The sequence below is a fragment of the Peromyscus californicus genome, unplaced genomic scaffold (assembly GCF_007827085.1).
Source record: "Peromyscus californicus insignis strain IS unplaced genomic scaffold, ASM782708v3 Scaffold_6__1_contigs__length_162567912, whole genome shotgun sequence".
NCBI lineage: Eukaryota > Metazoa > Chordata > Mammalia > Rodentia > Cricetidae > Peromyscus > Peromyscus californicus.
The window spans coordinates 31,006,109-31,024,326 of NW_026294584.1; the positions used below are offsets into that span (position 1 = coordinate 31,006,109).

At 41.8% G+C, this 18,218-nt stretch overlaps 1 protein-coding gene and 1 long non-coding RNA gene across 2 annotated transcripts; one reads left to right on the plus strand and one right to left on the minus strand.

Annotated features, from left to right (window-relative positions):
* Positions 1-252: 252 nt before the first annotated feature.
* Positions 253-17,502, minus strand: LOC128098497 (uncharacterized). The gene is made up of 3 exons (XR_008214271.1): positions 17,213-17,502; positions 1,577-1,725; positions 253-821 (listed from the first exon to the last, which is right to left on the minus strand). It is a non-coding gene; the product is annotated as an uncharacterized LOC128098497 (long non-coding RNA).
* Positions 5,297-12,304, plus strand: Cav2 (caveolin 2). The gene is made up of 3 exons (XM_052719706.1): positions 5,297-5,734; positions 6,044-6,231; positions 10,796-12,304. The coding sequence occupies exons 1-3, from the start codon at positions 5,585-5,587 to the stop codon at positions 10,944-10,946; spliced, it is 489 nt and encodes a 162-aa protein (XP_052575666.1). The 5' UTR covers positions 5,297-5,584; the 3' UTR covers positions 10,947-12,304.
* Positions 17,503-18,218: the final 716 nt, after the last annotated feature.

Sequence of the window (18,218 nt, forward strand, 5' to 3'; positions counted from 1 at the left end):
ACTCAGTCTCACGAGAGCAAGGTGAACAGCAATAGAGGAAGGTACCAGGCCCCAGCCTCTGGCCTTCACATGTTGACACAGGGGCAAGTACACCTGAACACACACAAGTACACCACATATATGCATGCACATGAGTGCACACATACACACAGAGAAAGAAAATTATTATTATACAAGACAAAGCCTTAAATCTGAGCTATAATAATTTTTTTTTGTCTAATATTGGTGAAATTATTAAGGCCACTCCATGTAGTTAAAAGGAGATTTATTTAATGGCGTAACTTACAAATTAAGGGATAGGTAGGTCGCGGGGTCTGGGGAAGGTGTATCGCAGTCCAGCGGTGTTCTCTGGAGCTCTGCTTGGCCCACCTCCACCGTCCAGGGTCCCAGAACAGGGAGAGAACTGGCCCATCCAGATCTCGAGTCTCCAGGTGCCTCCCTTGGCCCCGCCTTGTAGGCGTGACAGTTGCCGAAGTCTCAATGGGGCTTGGAACTTCCAGATCAAAGCTGGAATGGCTACCCACTACAGTCTAAAATAAAATCTCAAATCAAGCACCGGGTGGATGGTTCTGTGGTTTACGGCACTTTTTACCTAACCTAACAATCAGATTTCCATCCCCGGGACCTACATTGTGGAGGAAGAGAACCAAGCCCCTTGGGCTGCCCTCTGACCTCCATGTATGGGCCGTGGCATGCACATACAAAATTAATAGATAGATGTAATAAAAATGTTTAACCTCAAGTCAGGAAAACAACTTTGTGATCCGTTGTTGAGACTGGGAAAAGACAGCTCCACCGTGTTGCAAAAGCCAGGATCCCACCTGCACAGAGAGGAAATTGCGCTTCTTAAAAGTGGAACTTAAATTGAGTGCTCACTAAAGGTTAATGAGCTCCTATTTCATGTACCGGAAAGATAAAGCATCAAAGTCCTATAGAGATGTCTCTTTAGTATATACAATACTCCAGAAATCAATGAAATACTTAGAAGGCTAAACAGGAACATCCTTTACTTATGGAAAACAGGATAAAATAATGCTAAAATTAATCATCTTGCATTGTTCTGAATGAGAATAGAATGCCCTCTCCAGTCACCATCAACAGTGGATACAGACTTCTCAAACATGCGCTCTTTCCCCCTGTTGTTCCTAAGGGCCAGGCCTTCCCACACAAAAGGTGATTCAGAACATTCTCGTGTATGGCATTTTTTGAGCCGGGGAGGTCCTATTTGAAACAGATAAAATATTAAGCTGGCACCAATTATAAACAAGCTCCTATGTCTGAATATTAAACCAGAAATTCCTGGTTCACTGATGCAAGACTTACTTTACATGGGATAGGGAGAAAAGACAAATGGCATGTAAAAAAAAAAGGTGGGGGGACCTTTCATAAAGTATTTGGCACCACTTCACAAGTGTGATAACTGAAGGTCTTTAATGACCCCCCACTTTTTATCTGCTCCTTTAAACTTCAGGCAGGGGGCAGGGTCCAGTATATTGTCAGGAGTTGGAGGGAAAGTGGGGAAGAGAGGGAAAGGTGTGATTTTAAAAAGAAAGTAGAGAGTTATTTGAGTAATTACTTATTCAAAGTCCACTGTGCCGTGGAGAGAGCAGTTCAAACAACGGTGTCTCCAAATTTCTCAAGCTTTGTCCTTGTGACAGTGAAACCTGATCAGCAGAAGCCTGGCTGCTCTCCTCACAAAGACAGGAATTCCTCAATTCAAGTCACCTAAAACGTGAGGAAATTATTCAATAAGTGTGATTTGCCAAAAATCCCTGAATTTCATATGGTCTTAAGATGAAATACAAAGGATCAAGACATCCCCTAATCCATGATTTTCAGATATAATCAACTAAACCAGCCCTGCCTTTGTGAAGAAACTGCAAGCTCTGCAGACCGACAAGATTTGGAAGTTGCTTCTTCTTGGGGGTCTCCTGATGGAACTGCATATTCCTTAACGGATAACCAATATTTCACTGAAATTTTGTTAACTGGTATTTTGAAAATGTTAAAGAATAGACAAAATCCTTAAGCTTAACTTTCCTTCTTTCTTTACTTTCTTTCCCCTTCCCTCAAGACAGGGTTTCTCTGTGTAGCCTTGGCTGTCCTGGAACTCGCTCTGTAGTCTAGGCTGGTCTTGAACTCACAGAGATCTGCCTGCCTCTGTCTCCCCAGGGCTGGAATTAAAGGTGCGCTCGACCACTGCCCAGCTCCAAGCTTAACTTTTTTATGTACCTACATGTAATTTTATGTTGGACTTAATTTTTTATAGACATGAAGCTGTTTCACAATTAACAAAAGGGGGTTTCTGATAAGTTATTAGTATAATTCCAAACTCTGTCTTAATGCACAGTGCAGCCTCCATTTTCCCATTCATGTGACATTATTCAATAGTGTCAAATTCTAAGGCTCTCAGATCCAGGAACTGGGGGAAAGGTGACTTGGGTCCTCAGGGGACATTTGGCAATGTCTGGAAACATTTGGGGTTGTCATGACTGGGCAGCAGTAATGACAGCTAGTAGGGTAGAAGCCAGGGATGTTGCTAAACATTGTATGGTCCATGGGATAAGCCCTCACAGCACAGGATGACCTGGCTGAATATGCCAATAATGTGGAGGCTGAGCAAGCCTCCTCTAACCCAAGTGCTTTAACTATCAATAAATTATTTCATGAATGAGCAGTTCCATGAATAGCCAATGATTAAAGCTGTATATGAGCAATACAAGGCATCAGAAGATATGTTTGTGATTTGAGAAGAAAACTGAAGAGGAAAATAGACTTTATTCATATGCATATTCACAAACACAGTAAAATAAGCCCCCCCCCAAAAAGAACTTCTTTCTTAGACAATATGAGGGGAAAATGAAGGAACAAAATCCTACTCACAAATACTAATCTATGATCAAGCTAAACTCCCCCATTATTTTAATATGCCATCTAAAACTTCATCTTATTAGAAACCAGGACATGTAACAGAGAAAATGAAAGCAACCGCATGGATTTAATATGAGATTTTATGTCGCCTTCTTCATAGCAGAATATGTTTTTGAGGCTCACTGGAGGGTAATCCAGCACTCTGGAAAATACGACTGTATACTCAGCCATTTAGCTCTAACACATCTCCCTTACTTTCTTTCTTGGAAAATCTATCAGGTTAGCACGCATGGAACCATCTTTTCTGTGGGAATCATGCTGGTTTAATTCCCTTGAGGACAATGGTAACTGCCACGGTCTAAGAATATTCTAGTAGGATAAGCAAAATCATTCTTATAGCGATGCTTTAAAAAGCTTGATGAATTAAAATAGTGAAACGGGCAAGAATGCCACTAAAATAAGAGTGTCATCCAGTTTCAACCAGTGGTAGAGGGATATATTCAGTAAGTCAACATGTGACTCTTCATCTTTTAAATTCTATATGGCATACACCAAATCTAAACAGCTTCTACTTTTAAATTCTATATGGCATACACCAAATCTAGACAGCTTCTATTTTTAGTTTTGGCTTCAGAGATATCTTTTTTTTTAATAAAGACCTATAATTTTACAAATGAATCTATAACTGAAACTGCCCAATAAAAGGCATGTTAGTTTCACCTCTTAGTTGCCTCCTATCTCTACTGCCTGAAAAATTCAGCAATTATTTGCAGTGGTTCTGTCAATTGCCCAAATAACTGTGTTGAAAATGTGAAAGTACTCCAAAGACTTGGAAGGGATGAAGCCTCAAAGCCAGATGCTCAGCCACCATGCAGACTGCAGTCATGTGGTTTTCTTCTTTTCATGAAACACATTAGTTTTGAGGAAATGTAAGCCTTATCAAAGATTAATTGGATGTCAACTATCTCTTCCATGTCCTGGTAATCAACATGATGGCCTCCCCTGCAGACTCCTGCCTTCGGAAAGCAGCATCTAGACCAGTGGGTCTCAATCTTCCTAATGCTGCCACCCTTTAATACAGTTCCTCATGTTGTGGTGACCCTGTAACCATAAAGTTATTTTTGTTGCTACTTCATAACTGTACTTTGCTTCTGTAACAAATCATAATGTAAATATCTGTGTTTTCCTGTGGTCTTAGGTGAACACTGTGAAAGAGTCACGACCCACAGGTTGAGAACCACTGATCTAGACGCTATCTACTTCTCAAGAAAGTCAGCCTGTTTGAATGAATGCAGGAGAGTGAACTACCAGGGAAAAAGCAGTAAATGTAAGGCCAGTGTCATCCCTTTGAATTCAAAAGAACTTACATAAAACCAGGAAGGGTAAGTATAAGCACAGGGGTCGCTGGAGGCTTGAGTAAAAGTGCTACATGAGGGAGGGGAGGGGCCGCCAGGTCCTGGGATTCAACCCTGCATGCTGCCGCACTGCCAGTCACACACTGCCGTAGCAGAAGTTTCACATTTTGTTTATAAAAGACAGAATTTTAGCTCCAAAGTATGTCCCCCATTCAGCTCCTGTTTTTTATTGTTGTTGTTTGTTTGTTTTGTTTGTGTAACTTTCATTATTCCCCTAATACGGCTCTTTCTTTTTCAAAGAACCCTTCCAATCCAGTTCCTACAAGGGCTTTGGTATGCGCAGCTGGCGCTGACCCCTGCTGAACGCGGTACATGGTCCTCCACCTGCAAGCATCTTTCTAAATCTATATTCACTATATTCCTGTTTCCCGCAAGCAAATGTGTAAAGTTTACCAGCCAGTAAACCCTTTATGCCAACTCCTCCCTTCTGAAGCTCTTGAGAGAATGATCAGCAGGCTCCTTCATGTACCATGGCATGGTTTTGTGCTTCTGTTTACGCTGCTCCTGTGAGGGTATTGCAGATCTGTCTGCATGTTAGTAATTCCTGACATCTTTGAACAAAGTCCCGACTCAAGGGAAAATCAAGAGTTAGCTGTAGTTTGGAGGTAAAAGACCTGACCTCTCCTTGAGGTATGACGGTGCAAACTCCCAGAACAAGTCTCACATACTCAACTCTGGGAAAACTGAAGGACTGCTGGAGTCCAGCACCTGTCATTCAGTATGCGTGGCTCCTAGCCTCACTGTGCGGCAGCCATGCTGATGGGATGCCTACTGTGAGTTAGGGACCAAGTAAAAGTTTTGCCTGAATTAACATCTATTCTCTCAAGATGAGGAGCAGGTGCCAAAGACGTTAAACGAACTAAGGGATAAATGCAGACTTTCCTATCGCTTACCCCACAAGCACCTCGAGACCTCCCTCCAGTACACCCATCTCCCTGGCCAATCTGCTGGCTTTTAGGCACCCGGGTCTGAACTGCTAGCCAAGTGGCCCTGGAGGCCCGCTTTGCCCAGCTCCACTGAGCCAGGAGGTGACTCATCGGGGCCGCTACCCGGTGCTCCTTCGGGCCCTGGCAAGCAACCGGAGAGGTGCCCTCCCACCCCGCAGGCCCGGCGGGGCGGGGCGGGCCTCGGCCAGCCAAGGCCGGGAGCGGGAACCGGCAGCGGGAAGCGGCCACCGCCCGCCGGGGCAGCGCGACCTAGGCGAGGCGAGGCGGGGCGGGGCTGGGCGCCACGGGAAGGGGTGGCCCGCGCTGCCCGGGGACCGACCGACCCGAGCCGCTCGCGCAGCGCCAGCCACCATGGGGCTGGAGACCGAGAAGGCTGACGTGCAGCTCTTCATGGCTGACGACGCCTACAGCCACCACAGTGGTGTCGACTACGCAGATCCTGAGAAGTATGTGGACTCGAGTCACGACCGGGATCCTCATCGGCTCAACTCGCATCTCAAGGTGAGTTTCAGGCAGGTCCTCACCCAGGCTGGAGGCTGCTGTGGGTCCCTGGCTCTCTGCAGGGGGATGCCCCTTCAACTCGTGCCCATCAGTGGTGACTGGTCCTGTTGGCCCTGCACAGACAGCCCTCAGGCTCCCTGCACAGCCAGGAATGTGTGCCTACTGTCACCCTAAGAAACGCTGGGAATACTCTATAGCCATCTTTCCTGCGGACTTCTCCTGCTTATAAGGCCTCTGTTCCTCTCCCCACCCCCTACCCCTCCAGACAGGTTGGGTGACAGCATGGGTCCTTGTGTCTTGTCTCTGCAGCTGGGCTTCGATGATCTGATTGCAGAACCTGAGACTACACACTCCTTTGACAAAGTGTGGATCTGCAGCCATGCCCTCTTTGAAATCAGCAAATATGTGATCTACAAGTTCCTGACGGTGTTTCTGGCCATCCCCTTGGCCTTCATTATGGGGATCCTGTTTGCTACCCTCAGCTGTCTGCACATCTGGTGAGAAAGGACACGCGGGGTGGATCTGCCTTCGGAAGCATAGGGATGTTTTTACCACCTGCCCCCTGCTCTTCCTATTTCCCAGGCCGGTTTGCAGAGAGAGAGCTCTTGCATTGGTTCCCAAGCAGTAGCAAGACTTGAGAAAGCTTGAAGGGCAGTGTGCTTTCTTTAGAATAATAGTCCTTTAGAATAATAGTCCTTTAGAATAATAGCTAAGAGTTTAAACAGAAGGAAGCGAGGGCCTCTTTCCTGGGTGTGATTTTTCCTTCCATGCAGAAGGCTGAGCTGAGGGCGGAGGTGGGGACTGGAAGGCTGCTTCCTGCCACAGGCTGCTCTCTCAAGGCCCTGTTGTGACTTGTGCCTGTGGTTCTGGGCAGGTCCTTTCTTTCTTTCGTTGCGTTTTATTCAGGCACCATCTGTGCTTGGGTTAAACAAGCGTGATCTCATAGCAGAACAGTCTGATCAAACAAGAATGGCAGGCTTTGGTAAACAGTGCTGCCGACCGGGATGCTCAAGTTTTGCTGTTGGTAAATGGTAATAATGGAACCAGGGGAGATGGTGGGAGGTGTTTACAATGATGGTGTTGCACACCCACCGTGGATGAATGAAAACTCAAAGCATGCAGCAATGAAATAAGGCCAATTGCATTATTCCTTCACCTGTGAAGCATGAATGAATATGACATCTAGTTACAACAAAGATAAATATGGAAACCCAACGAACATCGGTGGGATGTTTGTGAGTAACATTATTCACATTCAAAATGCATCATCCATTTTATAGAGCATTTTTAAGCACTCAAACTTTTCTTAAGGGAAACAGCATATTCCTTCAAGAAATTCTTTTGTGTTAAAGGTTGTCCACTTTATTCAAAGAATCCTCCTCAGCGTCACAATAGTTCTCAGGTTGGCTCCTCAAGGAGGTCCTGGGACATGTATAACCATAGGCGCCACTGTGTAGTTCTTCACTTGATAAATTTGATAGCTCCTAACACTGAGCACTGAGAATGTATTTATACCCCCAATATATTCTCAGTGCTCATGGTTAGGGGCTATCAAGTTGGTTCATTCTTCCAGTCTCTAGCTAGATTTAGTTGCTGTTAGCTAGTTAGTTCTGCACACAAGTCTATTAGATGCTCAGTCTTGCTGAGCAAGTACACAAAATTTTCTTCAGCTTGCCCATCTTCTGTGAGGGGGATTTAGACACAGGTGTGAATAGTGAGAAAACACCACTGAACTCTAATGGAGAAATTGGGAAAGGAGGGTTACTTTGTGAGGGGAAGAAAGTCTTTTAAAAGATAAACATAAATTCAGATGACCAGAGGATAAACAAAGACCACCAATTTAATCCTTTGAGCTTGTAAGCAGCCATGTTGGAAGTTCCAAAAGACTGCCAGAGAAGAGAAACCCTCTGCTTTATGCACGTGCAGATCCACACAAGCCAGACATATAGTTATGTCATATCTGACATTCCCACACATGTGGATTTTTCCCATGCCTAAATCAACCTATAAAACTGGAAATTCCTAATTAACTAAACCCGCCAATGGAAGGTCTAAGTCAGTTATTTTTCCTGCTTTCAAAAATGTGAAAAAAACCAAAGGATCTGTCATGTATCGTGATGTGCTAGCTTTGATGCTCTTTGGAAGTACAGAGTACAGATTGACAGCTCTATAGGTCTTCTCACACCTTCTGTGGAAGAATTGGGAAAAAAAAACAGAATTTTTCATTTGCTAAATAGACATTAACAGTCCTTCAATGACCCAAAGGATGCTTTTCTCCACCTGGTTTTCCCGAGAGGCGGAGGAGTTCCGTGTCGGGTTTCCACGGATGAATCATCAGCCCACCTTCCCTTTTAGCCACATGATATGTATTATTTAACTTCAGCTTGTTTTTCAAATTGCATTCATGTGGGACATTAATATTTAACTGTCACGTAGCTGTCACCAGGTAGCTGTGAATCTATGTTTAAATATTACTTTGTGCCTGGATGAAACAGCTTTATCATTAATGGATTACATCCCCGGACAGATAAGCCAGATCAATGGGATGCTGTATTGAAGAGTAGACTCATATGAGCAAGCGTGGGGTTTGTTTCCTTTCTTTTTTTCCTTTTAACTTGTTTATTTTATATTTTTTAAACCAGGGATTGTTCATTGTTTAACCAAAGTTAAGAAAATAAAAAAGGGGCTTTTAACCAAGTGAAAATGTCACCACACATCTCATTTTAGATTTTTGTTTTGATTGTGGTTATTGCTTTGGGGGGGGCATTTGGTTGGTGGTTTATTAATTGTTTTGGTTGGTTGTGAGCACAGAGCTCATCATGTTGCCCAGGTTGGCCTTGAACTCCTGGGCTCAAGGAGTCCTTGTGTCTTAGCCTCTCCTGTAGGTGGAACTGCAACTAAACCCCACAACAGCTAGACTTCAGATTCTTTGCCTAAATAAATAACAAAAACTAAAATATAAACATCTAGTTATATTGGACCTTCAGCCAAATGTTCAGGTCTTTAAGACTTATGAGATGATTCTGTTTGATGCATCAGTCAGATCCATTCACCATTTGGCAAATAAGCTCACTATAAATAAATGCATCATAACCAAAGAAATGTGATGGGGGCATCTATACTCGTATTTGCCTGGAATGTGATGCAAATAGATGTCCAGTTGCTGTAAACACAGTGTTCAGCATCCATTCTAGATGTTTTCAGTACAGTGCAGGGCTGTGACAGCACAGTCATTATGATGCTGTAGTATAAAAACAAATAACAGTCCCTGATCTCAGGCTATTTATCCAATGGCAGCACACAGAATCTGGAGATTATGGAGCCTTCATGAGAAGTGTTTGGCTAGCTATGTTGAGCCATTTAGCGTTTATCATCAGTCTAAACTGTGTGTAGTTTTAGAAGAGAAATGATTCACAATGTTGAGAACATAACTTAAATTCTACACCCAAGGATTGTTGAGCTCTCTGATACAAAGAGAGAGTAACTTTGAAGAAAATGAAATATGTTCATCACATCCAATGAGCTGAAATCTTCAAACATGGGCAACTGGAGTTTGTTGCATCGAAAATGCTTAAATCCCTTTTAGAGCCCAGAGATGTAAGGGTTATGAAGATGGAAAAGGATTAGCCTAAGGAAGAGTAGAGAGCACAATTTGTTCAGAGGGAATTGGGTTTGATTAACAAACTTTCAGACATAAAGTTCAGACTTTTATTAATTTGAGGTTATTTTTGTTAATGTTTTTCACTACATATTCTGATTTTGACATAGGTCTGTCTATTATTATTTTTTACATGACAGGACCATGGGGACATCTCAGAGACATACAATAAGGCTTAGCTCAGATAACTGGCTCTGTAAGATCTCTGGTCTCTTTTTAACTTGTGGCAATGTGTGGAAGTGACATTCAGTGCGAAGCATGTGGAATAAGAAGTGAAGAGTTACCATCACTCAACTTTCAGTCAGCTGGTTAGTTCTAAAGCACCCATAGCTAATTTTCTTATAGAATTGTTTCAAATATTTAGCAGTTGGAACAAAACATAACATAAACATAGTCTATGTAGATGGGCAGTATGAATAATTCAGCTTTCTAAAAATATATCCATCAAGCACACAATCGCTGATCCTTTGGGTTGAATGCAGCAGGTCTTAAGTTAAGACATATTTAAGAACAAACCAAGAAAATGGACCTCAGTCTCAACCCTCCACCAGGGTAATAGTAAAAATCTCATCAAGACCTCTCTAGTGCCCAAAATTCACAATACCTTTGTGCTCACAGGAAACACTGTTCGGAGGATTACACAAAAAATTCACCTGGGTGATATAAGAATAGTAAGCCATCTTAAGAAAAAGTATACAAATGTGGGAATACATCTTTTCTCTTTGAACTACACCACACAGTCCTTTGTGGTGAGTGTAATTCCTATGAAAAATAATAATATGAAGCATTAATTACATAAATGATAACAATATAAAGCTGAACAGAATACTAAGTGCATTTCCATTCAATTCTTAACAGAAGGTGAAGTTCAGCATATATTCTAGAAGGAAAGAGAGAAATTCAAGTATCTATTTGCCAGGCTTTTTGATAAATTTGAAAATGAAGAGGTCTGTTTTAGTACATTAGAAGCACAGCCAAGAGGCTCCCACCCAGGAGGCCTGGCTAAGAGAGGAGGCAAAGAGAGAGGCCACAGGAAAGGCAGGCAGGAAGTAGATCCTCAGAGAAACAGGAAGTGCTAGCAGGTAATGTTTAGAAGCAGAGATCTGGCAGAGAAATAAACTGCTTTGTTTATTTTTGTTGTACCATTTCCACTAGCATCTAACCAGCAGAAAGAATATTAACATTTATCATCCATGTGCCTGTTTACTTTTTAAACAGCTTACCTCTTGCACTTCTTATCACTCTGGCCATTGTCCATTTATTTATTTTGAACTGTTGAACCATATTAAAGTAAGGTAAGTCATTATTATATTTGTTCATGCATGTATGTCAGTCTCCTTGGTAACACTAATTGTTAGTGGTAACACTAACAATGCTTATATTTCCCTCTTCCCCCATTCCAGGATCCTAATGCCGTTTGTGAAGACCTGCCTAATGGTCCTGCCTTCTGTGCAGACAATATGGAAGAGTGTGACAGATGTTGTCATTGGCCCATTGTGTGCAAGTGTGGGACGCTGTTTCTCATCTGTCAGTATGCAACTGAGCCACGACTGACAACTTAGACTCCAGGCCCAGATAATTGGATACTGTACTACTTGTTGATGTAACACTGAAGCACTACTGTTCTATTCACACCCCAATTGTTATAATCAAGAACACTGTTAAGATGGGACCCACGTTCATAAATGTTCACCGACAGATCTTAACAAATAATGATTTCTCCACTAAAAGACAAGGATTTCATATCTAATTTTATAACAAGTATTGGCAACATTCAGTGTAGGAACAGACAGTTTTTGCTTTAGTAGAAAACATCCATTTGTAGTGATGACTTGGTAATGGTCAAGGGGCAATTTCCTCAAATGCTTCAGTAATTCTGTACATAACTGCTCATAAAAGTATGGGATTTCTTAGTCTCTTTTACTCTAGGAGTAATACTTTTAAAATTACTTTTACAGATACCATCATGAGGCTAGCTAGAGATAATATATACAAACATTCTAGAAACTTCATGCAGTAACAAACACATATACCTATGATAATAACTATCAAATACAGTAAGACAAATAAATGTGAAAACGTGTTCCTCTGAGATATTATTAGTCTGCAAGCTTATTTAACAAGATGTTTCATTTTGCTGTATATTTTGTACCTAATGCAAGTGTTACTCTAATCCATTTGCTTTAGAATGTTTTTAATATGTTTGCCATCTTATTGATCTCATATGTAAGGTAAGCATAGCCACCACAGGGTGACTTTCTTTGTAAGATCGTCTGTCACATATGAGAATTTTTGTAGCTCCTTTGGATTGCAATGTCAAATGGGCTGTCTGGGTTTCCTCTCTGACTTTCCCAGCCAGTGTTTTGTGACTGGGGTTCATCTGGCTGTGACCATGAGACATGGAGTTACTTTTGTTTACTAGACTGTTTTTCTCCCATGTAGTTAGACACTTAATCTGTATCCTACATTCCTGTGAACGCTTCGATTACTTTCAAGTAATTCTGGTGCTAGTTAATGATGTTTTTATCTATCTCTAACATCTAAGTACAATTTTTACTACTGTGGCTCATGTAGAGAAAGTTACAGGAGAATTAACAATTGGGAGGGTTTATAGTACTGAAGTACTTGTGTAAATTAAAAGCTTATAGTTACCATTTTCAAGATGTTTTCTGGTATGAATTTTGTGACCTATAAACATTATCCTATGCTTTTTCATTTCTAGAGCCCTAATTTAGCATATGCTCACCATGGCCTTTAAAAAATTGGCATGTAAAAATTTCTACATTATAATTACTATAATTTTTCAAATTCCAGAATTATTATCAAAACCTGAACTAGCATTTTCTTAAATATCCTTATGGGTGTCAAATCTTCATTCAGTGAAAATTAATAAAACCTTTCCAATTTTCCAAGTCTGGTCAGTATTATGTATGGGTTACTAAATTGGAATTCTATTGCAAACCAGATCAAAAGATCATGTCAAGAAACTAAGTTGTAAAGCTCAAACTTTTTTTTAATGTAGTCACAAAAGAAACATTTCAAATCATCCTCAGAAGAGAGGCCACAGCCTGGTAATAACCACAAAGCATTGCCACTAACATGAATATGGAGACTGTATTATGTTAGTATCTAAGGTCAGTCTCATGACTTTATATTATTTTTTATAATTTAAGCTTTAAACACTTGGATATATTGATTAACCAAAAAATTTAATAACAAAATAACAAATGAATAAATTATAAGCTTCAACCTTTTAAAATAGTTTTGACATATTTTTAAAGATAATTATGTATAATTATATATAAAAACCTTTAATTTCTAATATATATTATTTCCTTTTTCTGAATATTATTATTTTCAAGTAATTTTTATTGAAACTTATCATGAATCATTTTGTACTAAAAAAACTCCAATTATGGATAAAGCAAATCAAAGTTAAATATGCAGATACATTGGTTCTTTTATATGGGGCAGTTGGAATTCAGAGGCAAAGAAATTCCCTCATAATCTAAAATAAAATCTAAAAAACAGTAAATGAGTCCATTGATTTTATTACATTTTATTTTTCTGCTGCTTACTTCATACATCTGGAACTGAAGAATAAGAGCCTTTTCAAATTCACTAAGACCTCTAACAGCAAGAGCATGAGTTATCGTTCCTTGCTGTGTCTCCTGGGAGGAGGAGATGGGTAAATGGCCGAAGTGCTTGCTCTGCAAGCACAGGACTAGAGTTTGGATCCCCAGAACCCACATAAAAGCCAGGTAGGCTTGGCAGTCCTCTTTAGCTCCATCTCTACAAAGACAGAGATGGGAGCCGCGGGGCCAGCTGGCAGACTAGTCATATCCACAAGCTCTGAGGTCAATGGAGAAAGCCTGCTTCAGTGAACGAGGTGGAAATAGAACACTTCCAACATCACACCTTGGGTCTCTGCATGCATCTGTATGCATGTATACCCACACATTCAAGTGTGTGCACACATGAGACAATGTGTACACACTCACCACAATGCACATAAGAAAAAAGAATGCTTTCCTTAAAAATTACGAGACTGCTCATCAGTTCTCTATTCTTCTAATACTTAAAGAGACTCTACGAAACGTTTTTGTCACTTGATGAATAATGTGCAGTGGCTCACAATCAACCACTCTTAATCTTTGCAAAATCTCATCTTACTAATCCTAAATAAACTGCTGTCTCTATTTCTAAGTCTTAAATACAAAAGTAATAATAATATAAATCACATGTTAAAATACCTTGTATTCCAAAGCCAGATTTATCCAAAATTATTTTTGGAAAGTAAGTATGTGAAGAACAATTGCTGATATTGGCATAGACTTTCTTGTGGTCAATTAATCTGACAATAAATCAGATGTTTGGCTTTTTAAAATGTTCTTTAGAGATTGAAAGAACTTTAAAAGTCCCTCTTTAATGGTCATCTAAATCCCACAAACTTATTTCCAAGTCTTCCTTGGAAAGCTGTTGCCTGTAGGAAAGAGACCCCTGCCCTAGACATCAGACATCTTGGTTCCACCCTCAGCACTACCATGACTCCTGTGGTTCACATCCTGCAAATGGCTTAGCCTCTGTGTCTTGGATTTCTTATTTGTAATGAAAAGACTGAATTAAATGGTCTCCCAAGAGTTCCACATCCCACTGTTTTCTATAACAGCAAGATTTGGGTATGTCTCTTCTTACAAATCTAACTGTTTAGGGACTATAATAATGATAATGATGATGACATAATATAGTTCCTGTCAGTTATTCAAATGGGATACTAAATATACATCCACAGATATACTTTCACTGTCCCACTGATTATAGGACTCCTTTTGTAACTTTGACACTTTATGACAGGAATTCCTAGATTTGTATGAGCTTTAATATTATTATTCTATTCCTTAAATTAACATATTACCAAATATTTTCATCAATTAATTTTAAATTAATTTCTATTTTAGATTAATTTGAAGATTTACCAACAAAATCAATGTTTTACCAATGTTGTGGTTTGGACTTTTAAATGGTCCCCAAAAGGTTCGTGTCCAAAAGGCTTGGTTATCTGCCTGTGGTACTATTGTAAGCCAGTAGAACCTTTAGGAGTCTAGATCTAGACAAAACAAGTCATGTCCTTGGAAGTGTGGCATGGAAGAAGATATTGGGTGTAGCATGAATTGTTAGAAGGTCTTATTAACAAAATCAAAGCTGAAGCCAGGTATTGGGGTGAATGCTGGAAGATCAGAGAAGCAGAACAAGCCACAGCCACCACACCTTGCCAGTTCCTCAGCTGATCCTGTTTCCTGAGACTGGAAGCTTCTGAGTCCTCATCCAAATGGATCTCAGCTGAACTGTGCTGCTCAAAAGCCTAAAAGCTTAACCAGCTCTAGTTCCTGGTCCTCACGCCTTAAATACCTTTCTGCTTTCTGCCATCAGCTCCTGAGATTAAAGGCCTGAGTCACCATGCCTGGCTGTTTCCAGTGTGGCTTTAAACTCGCAGAGATCCATCCGGATCTCTGCCTTAGGAATACTAGGATTAAAGGTGTGTGTGCCACCATTTTCTGACCTCTGTATCTAGTGGCTGTTCTGTTCTCTGACCCCAGATAAGTTTATTGGGGTGCACAATATTTTGGGGAACACAATATCACCACAATTGGGATCTGAGCCCCTTCCTGTCTCTTTCCTTTCACTTCCTGGTTACCATGAAGTAATCAGTTTACCACAAGTGTTATCCCTCAGTACAGCCCAAATGCAGCAACCAGGAATTGAAACCCTAAAAGAAAATATGAGCCCCAAATAACCCTCTCCATCTCGAAGTTACCGCAGCTGTTTGCCACAGCAGTAGAAAGCTGATTGAGAACCACCCACCCCCATTGTCATCACCACCATCAGCTCAGATGTCCCAACTGGCCTCGTCCTCTGCCTTCAATCGGTTCTCCACCCTGTGGAGATCCTGGAATGGTGGCAGCACCAAATGTATCCAGGCAGTGTTTTCTGAATGAATAACCAGATGAATAAAGAAAAGCGAGGACAATCTGGGGTGCTTATAGAATTAGGAGAAAGAGTCACATTTCAACCTCCTATTTTATTTTAAAAAGGAGTGTGAAACAGACTGATTTTGGTAAAAGTTTCCTACTCAGGTTTTCATGCTCGTAAACCACCAAGAGAAAACTAAACCTCACATAAGGCATATGAGCTGCAGTCCCTCCTTTGGGACAACACCAGTTGTGCTGGTCACTCTGCTCATTGCTGTGACTAGATCCTGGACAAATACAACTTCAGGTAGGGTTTATTTTGACTTGTGCTTTAAGAAGGGAAACACTGGGTCATGGTAGGAAAGGGGTAGAAGAGGAGTATGAGGTACTTGGTCCTATTAGAAGTCAGGAAGCAGAGAGCACACAGGAAGGCTCAGATAGACTCTCTAGACCCGCCCCCATAGACCCTACTTCCTCCAGCCAGGCTCCACCCTCTAAAGGTCTGTGGCTTCCTGCAGTTCTATCGACAGGGGACCAAATTTCGAATGTGTGACGTGGCTCACTCAAGCCATGCCTGTCTTATTCTTCATTGCCTTACTTGAAACCTACTTTCAAATCTTCAGAACAGGAGTCTCTACAACTTGGAAACTTGCTTGTAGGCATGCTTATGCACCCCTGAGATGGTAGTGTCTTTTGATACCCCATTTCCCACTGAAATAAACTGAAACACAATTTCTGTAAAATTTGACGTGTCAGAAAACACAGCCTATACATTGTGTCACTTGAGTTCTGGTACAAATTAAACGGCAGTGAAGAGCCCATACAAATGGCTCTATTTCTGCGGTTGCAATTTTATCACTGCTGCGTGTTTGTATAAGATAACAAGGGCTGCCAGAAGTTCCGTGGGGTTGCACAGAGCAGGCAGGAGAAGAAAAGTCGATAGAGCGGCAATGAGAACTTACGACAGCTGATGCAATTCATCACAAATCAGGATATAGGACATTTCCTCTAAAAAGCGAAGAGGAGGAGGCGAAAGATGTCAGTGACCAGAAATTCAGGATACAGACTTAAGGAATAAGAATAATTTGGGTTTGATTCACCCAGTGTCTTGTCTCTTCACTTCGAAGTAGTAAAATGAACCAAAGAAGTCTCCCCTCGTCATAGTTTAAAATCATTTTGTACCCTCTAGCCTTTCTCTGGCTAGCATCTGAAATGCTACCCCAGGGATCTTACCTCTGATGCTTTTTAAGTGGAAAATAGCCTTGAGTGGGGTCACATTTCAATTGATTGCAGCCTTATATTTTAAACTCCAGTATGAATGGGTAGTCTAAAGGGGACATTGAACGCTGCAGAAGGGATCCCAGGAAGAGCCCTGAGTACCGCATGGAGTACATACACAGACCAAGAAGAAAGCCAGGTTAGATGCACAAAGGCAGGCGGCTGCAATGGCACTGACCTTAACCCTTCCCAGCTCTGTTTTGGGGACCTCGGCTTCACATTCCTAAGCATGGCTCAGTGGAAACTGAATAGGAGTGGAGAGAGTTCAGTCCACAAAAGGGACTTCTTTTTCTCCGTAAAGAAGAATTGCTTTTGTCTTATTGAATGAAAATGGCCTGGGAGGGAGCCTGGGGGCTCTGCAGGAACCGTGTCCCCTAAAGACCATGCAGGGAGCAACCGCGAAGATGAAAATGGAAGTGTAGCTGTGACCACTTGTGTCTCTTTCACCTTGCCCTGCTCCACTGTTGACCCCAGCTATGGTGTCTGTGACAGAGAAAGGATACCACAGAGCAGCCAGAGAAATCAGAGGACACCACTTCAACAATTACCCCAAAATAGGACAAGGACACCTACCTGCCTGCACTTGGACGTGTTATGTTACGCAGCTTGGCTGCACGGCTGGAGAAGTCAATCTGCCATTATGAGAAAAGGTAGAGGTGGAGAGGGATGAGAGACAGGAAGAGGCGAGACCCAGCGGGAAACAGCACGTCGCCAAGGGCAAATACTTCTCCCTGATATAAATGGAACAGGAAGAGATGAGAGCAACAGGTCACCTCTAGAGCGTTCTTTTCTTTCCCTGCCTCCCAGCCACTTGTCACTGAGCACCTTCCAGTCACAAAAGGGGAGAGGAGGGCAGAAGGCAGGTCCGGCTTCAGCTGAATGGTAGATCAGTTCCAGGCAACTGCTGTCTCCGCTAACTGGGACAGTGAAACAAGGACTGGTTTGGGAAGTTGCAGGGCAGAACCAGGCTGTTTTTCAGGGAGGTGAGTGGCAAGGATTAGCATGCTTATTGTAGTCCTTCACGCATATACAGCTGAGAGTTGCGCTCTCAGTACAAGCAACGGCAGGAAGGTGCACATTGGCTAAGTACTTAAGAGCTGGGAACTTCATCTGAACCTTATGAGGTGGAGTCTACTGTCCCCATTTTCTAGATGATGGAAATGATGCCCGGGAGTTGAAGGATTTGCTCCCGATCACCCCTGAAATTAGGATTTGAGCCACGAAAATCTGACACGAAAATTTTGCACGTGGTCTCCACGGAGACATCTGCTTTCCCTAGGATTCTGTCCATGGTTTCTCCTGTCCGTCCTATTAGTATTCAATATAACCTTCTAGAAGCATGTGTTTTCATTCACCCATCTGAGTCAGTCCCATGACCTCAGAGGTAGGTCCTCTCCCAACCTGAAAGCTGTCCCCCGCTCTGTCTCCTTCTAACACAGCTCAGTACCTTGCTTCGCTAGGCACAGCCTTTCTTTTTACAGTCTTACTTCTCGCTCGTACATTCTGTTCAATGTCAGAAAATTACTTTTCAAATGCTATTATTCAAGGTAGAAGTTCAAGTCCCTCACAAGTCTCTCTA

Bases quoted from the DNA above. Each gene is read 5' to 3' on its own strand.
- Cav2 (XM_052719706.1), top strand. From the start codon at position 5,585: ATGGGGCTGGAGACCGAGAAGGCTGACGTGCAGCTCTTCATGGCTGAC. The intron at 5,735-6,043 runs GTGAGTTTCAGG...TTGTCTCTGCAG, and splicing joins GGCTCAACTCGCATCTCAAG to CTGGGCTTCGATGATCTGAT. The intron at 6,232-10,795 runs GTGAGAAAGGAC...CCCCCATTCCAG, and splicing joins CTCAGCTGTCTGCACATCTG to GATCCTAATGCCGTTTGTGA.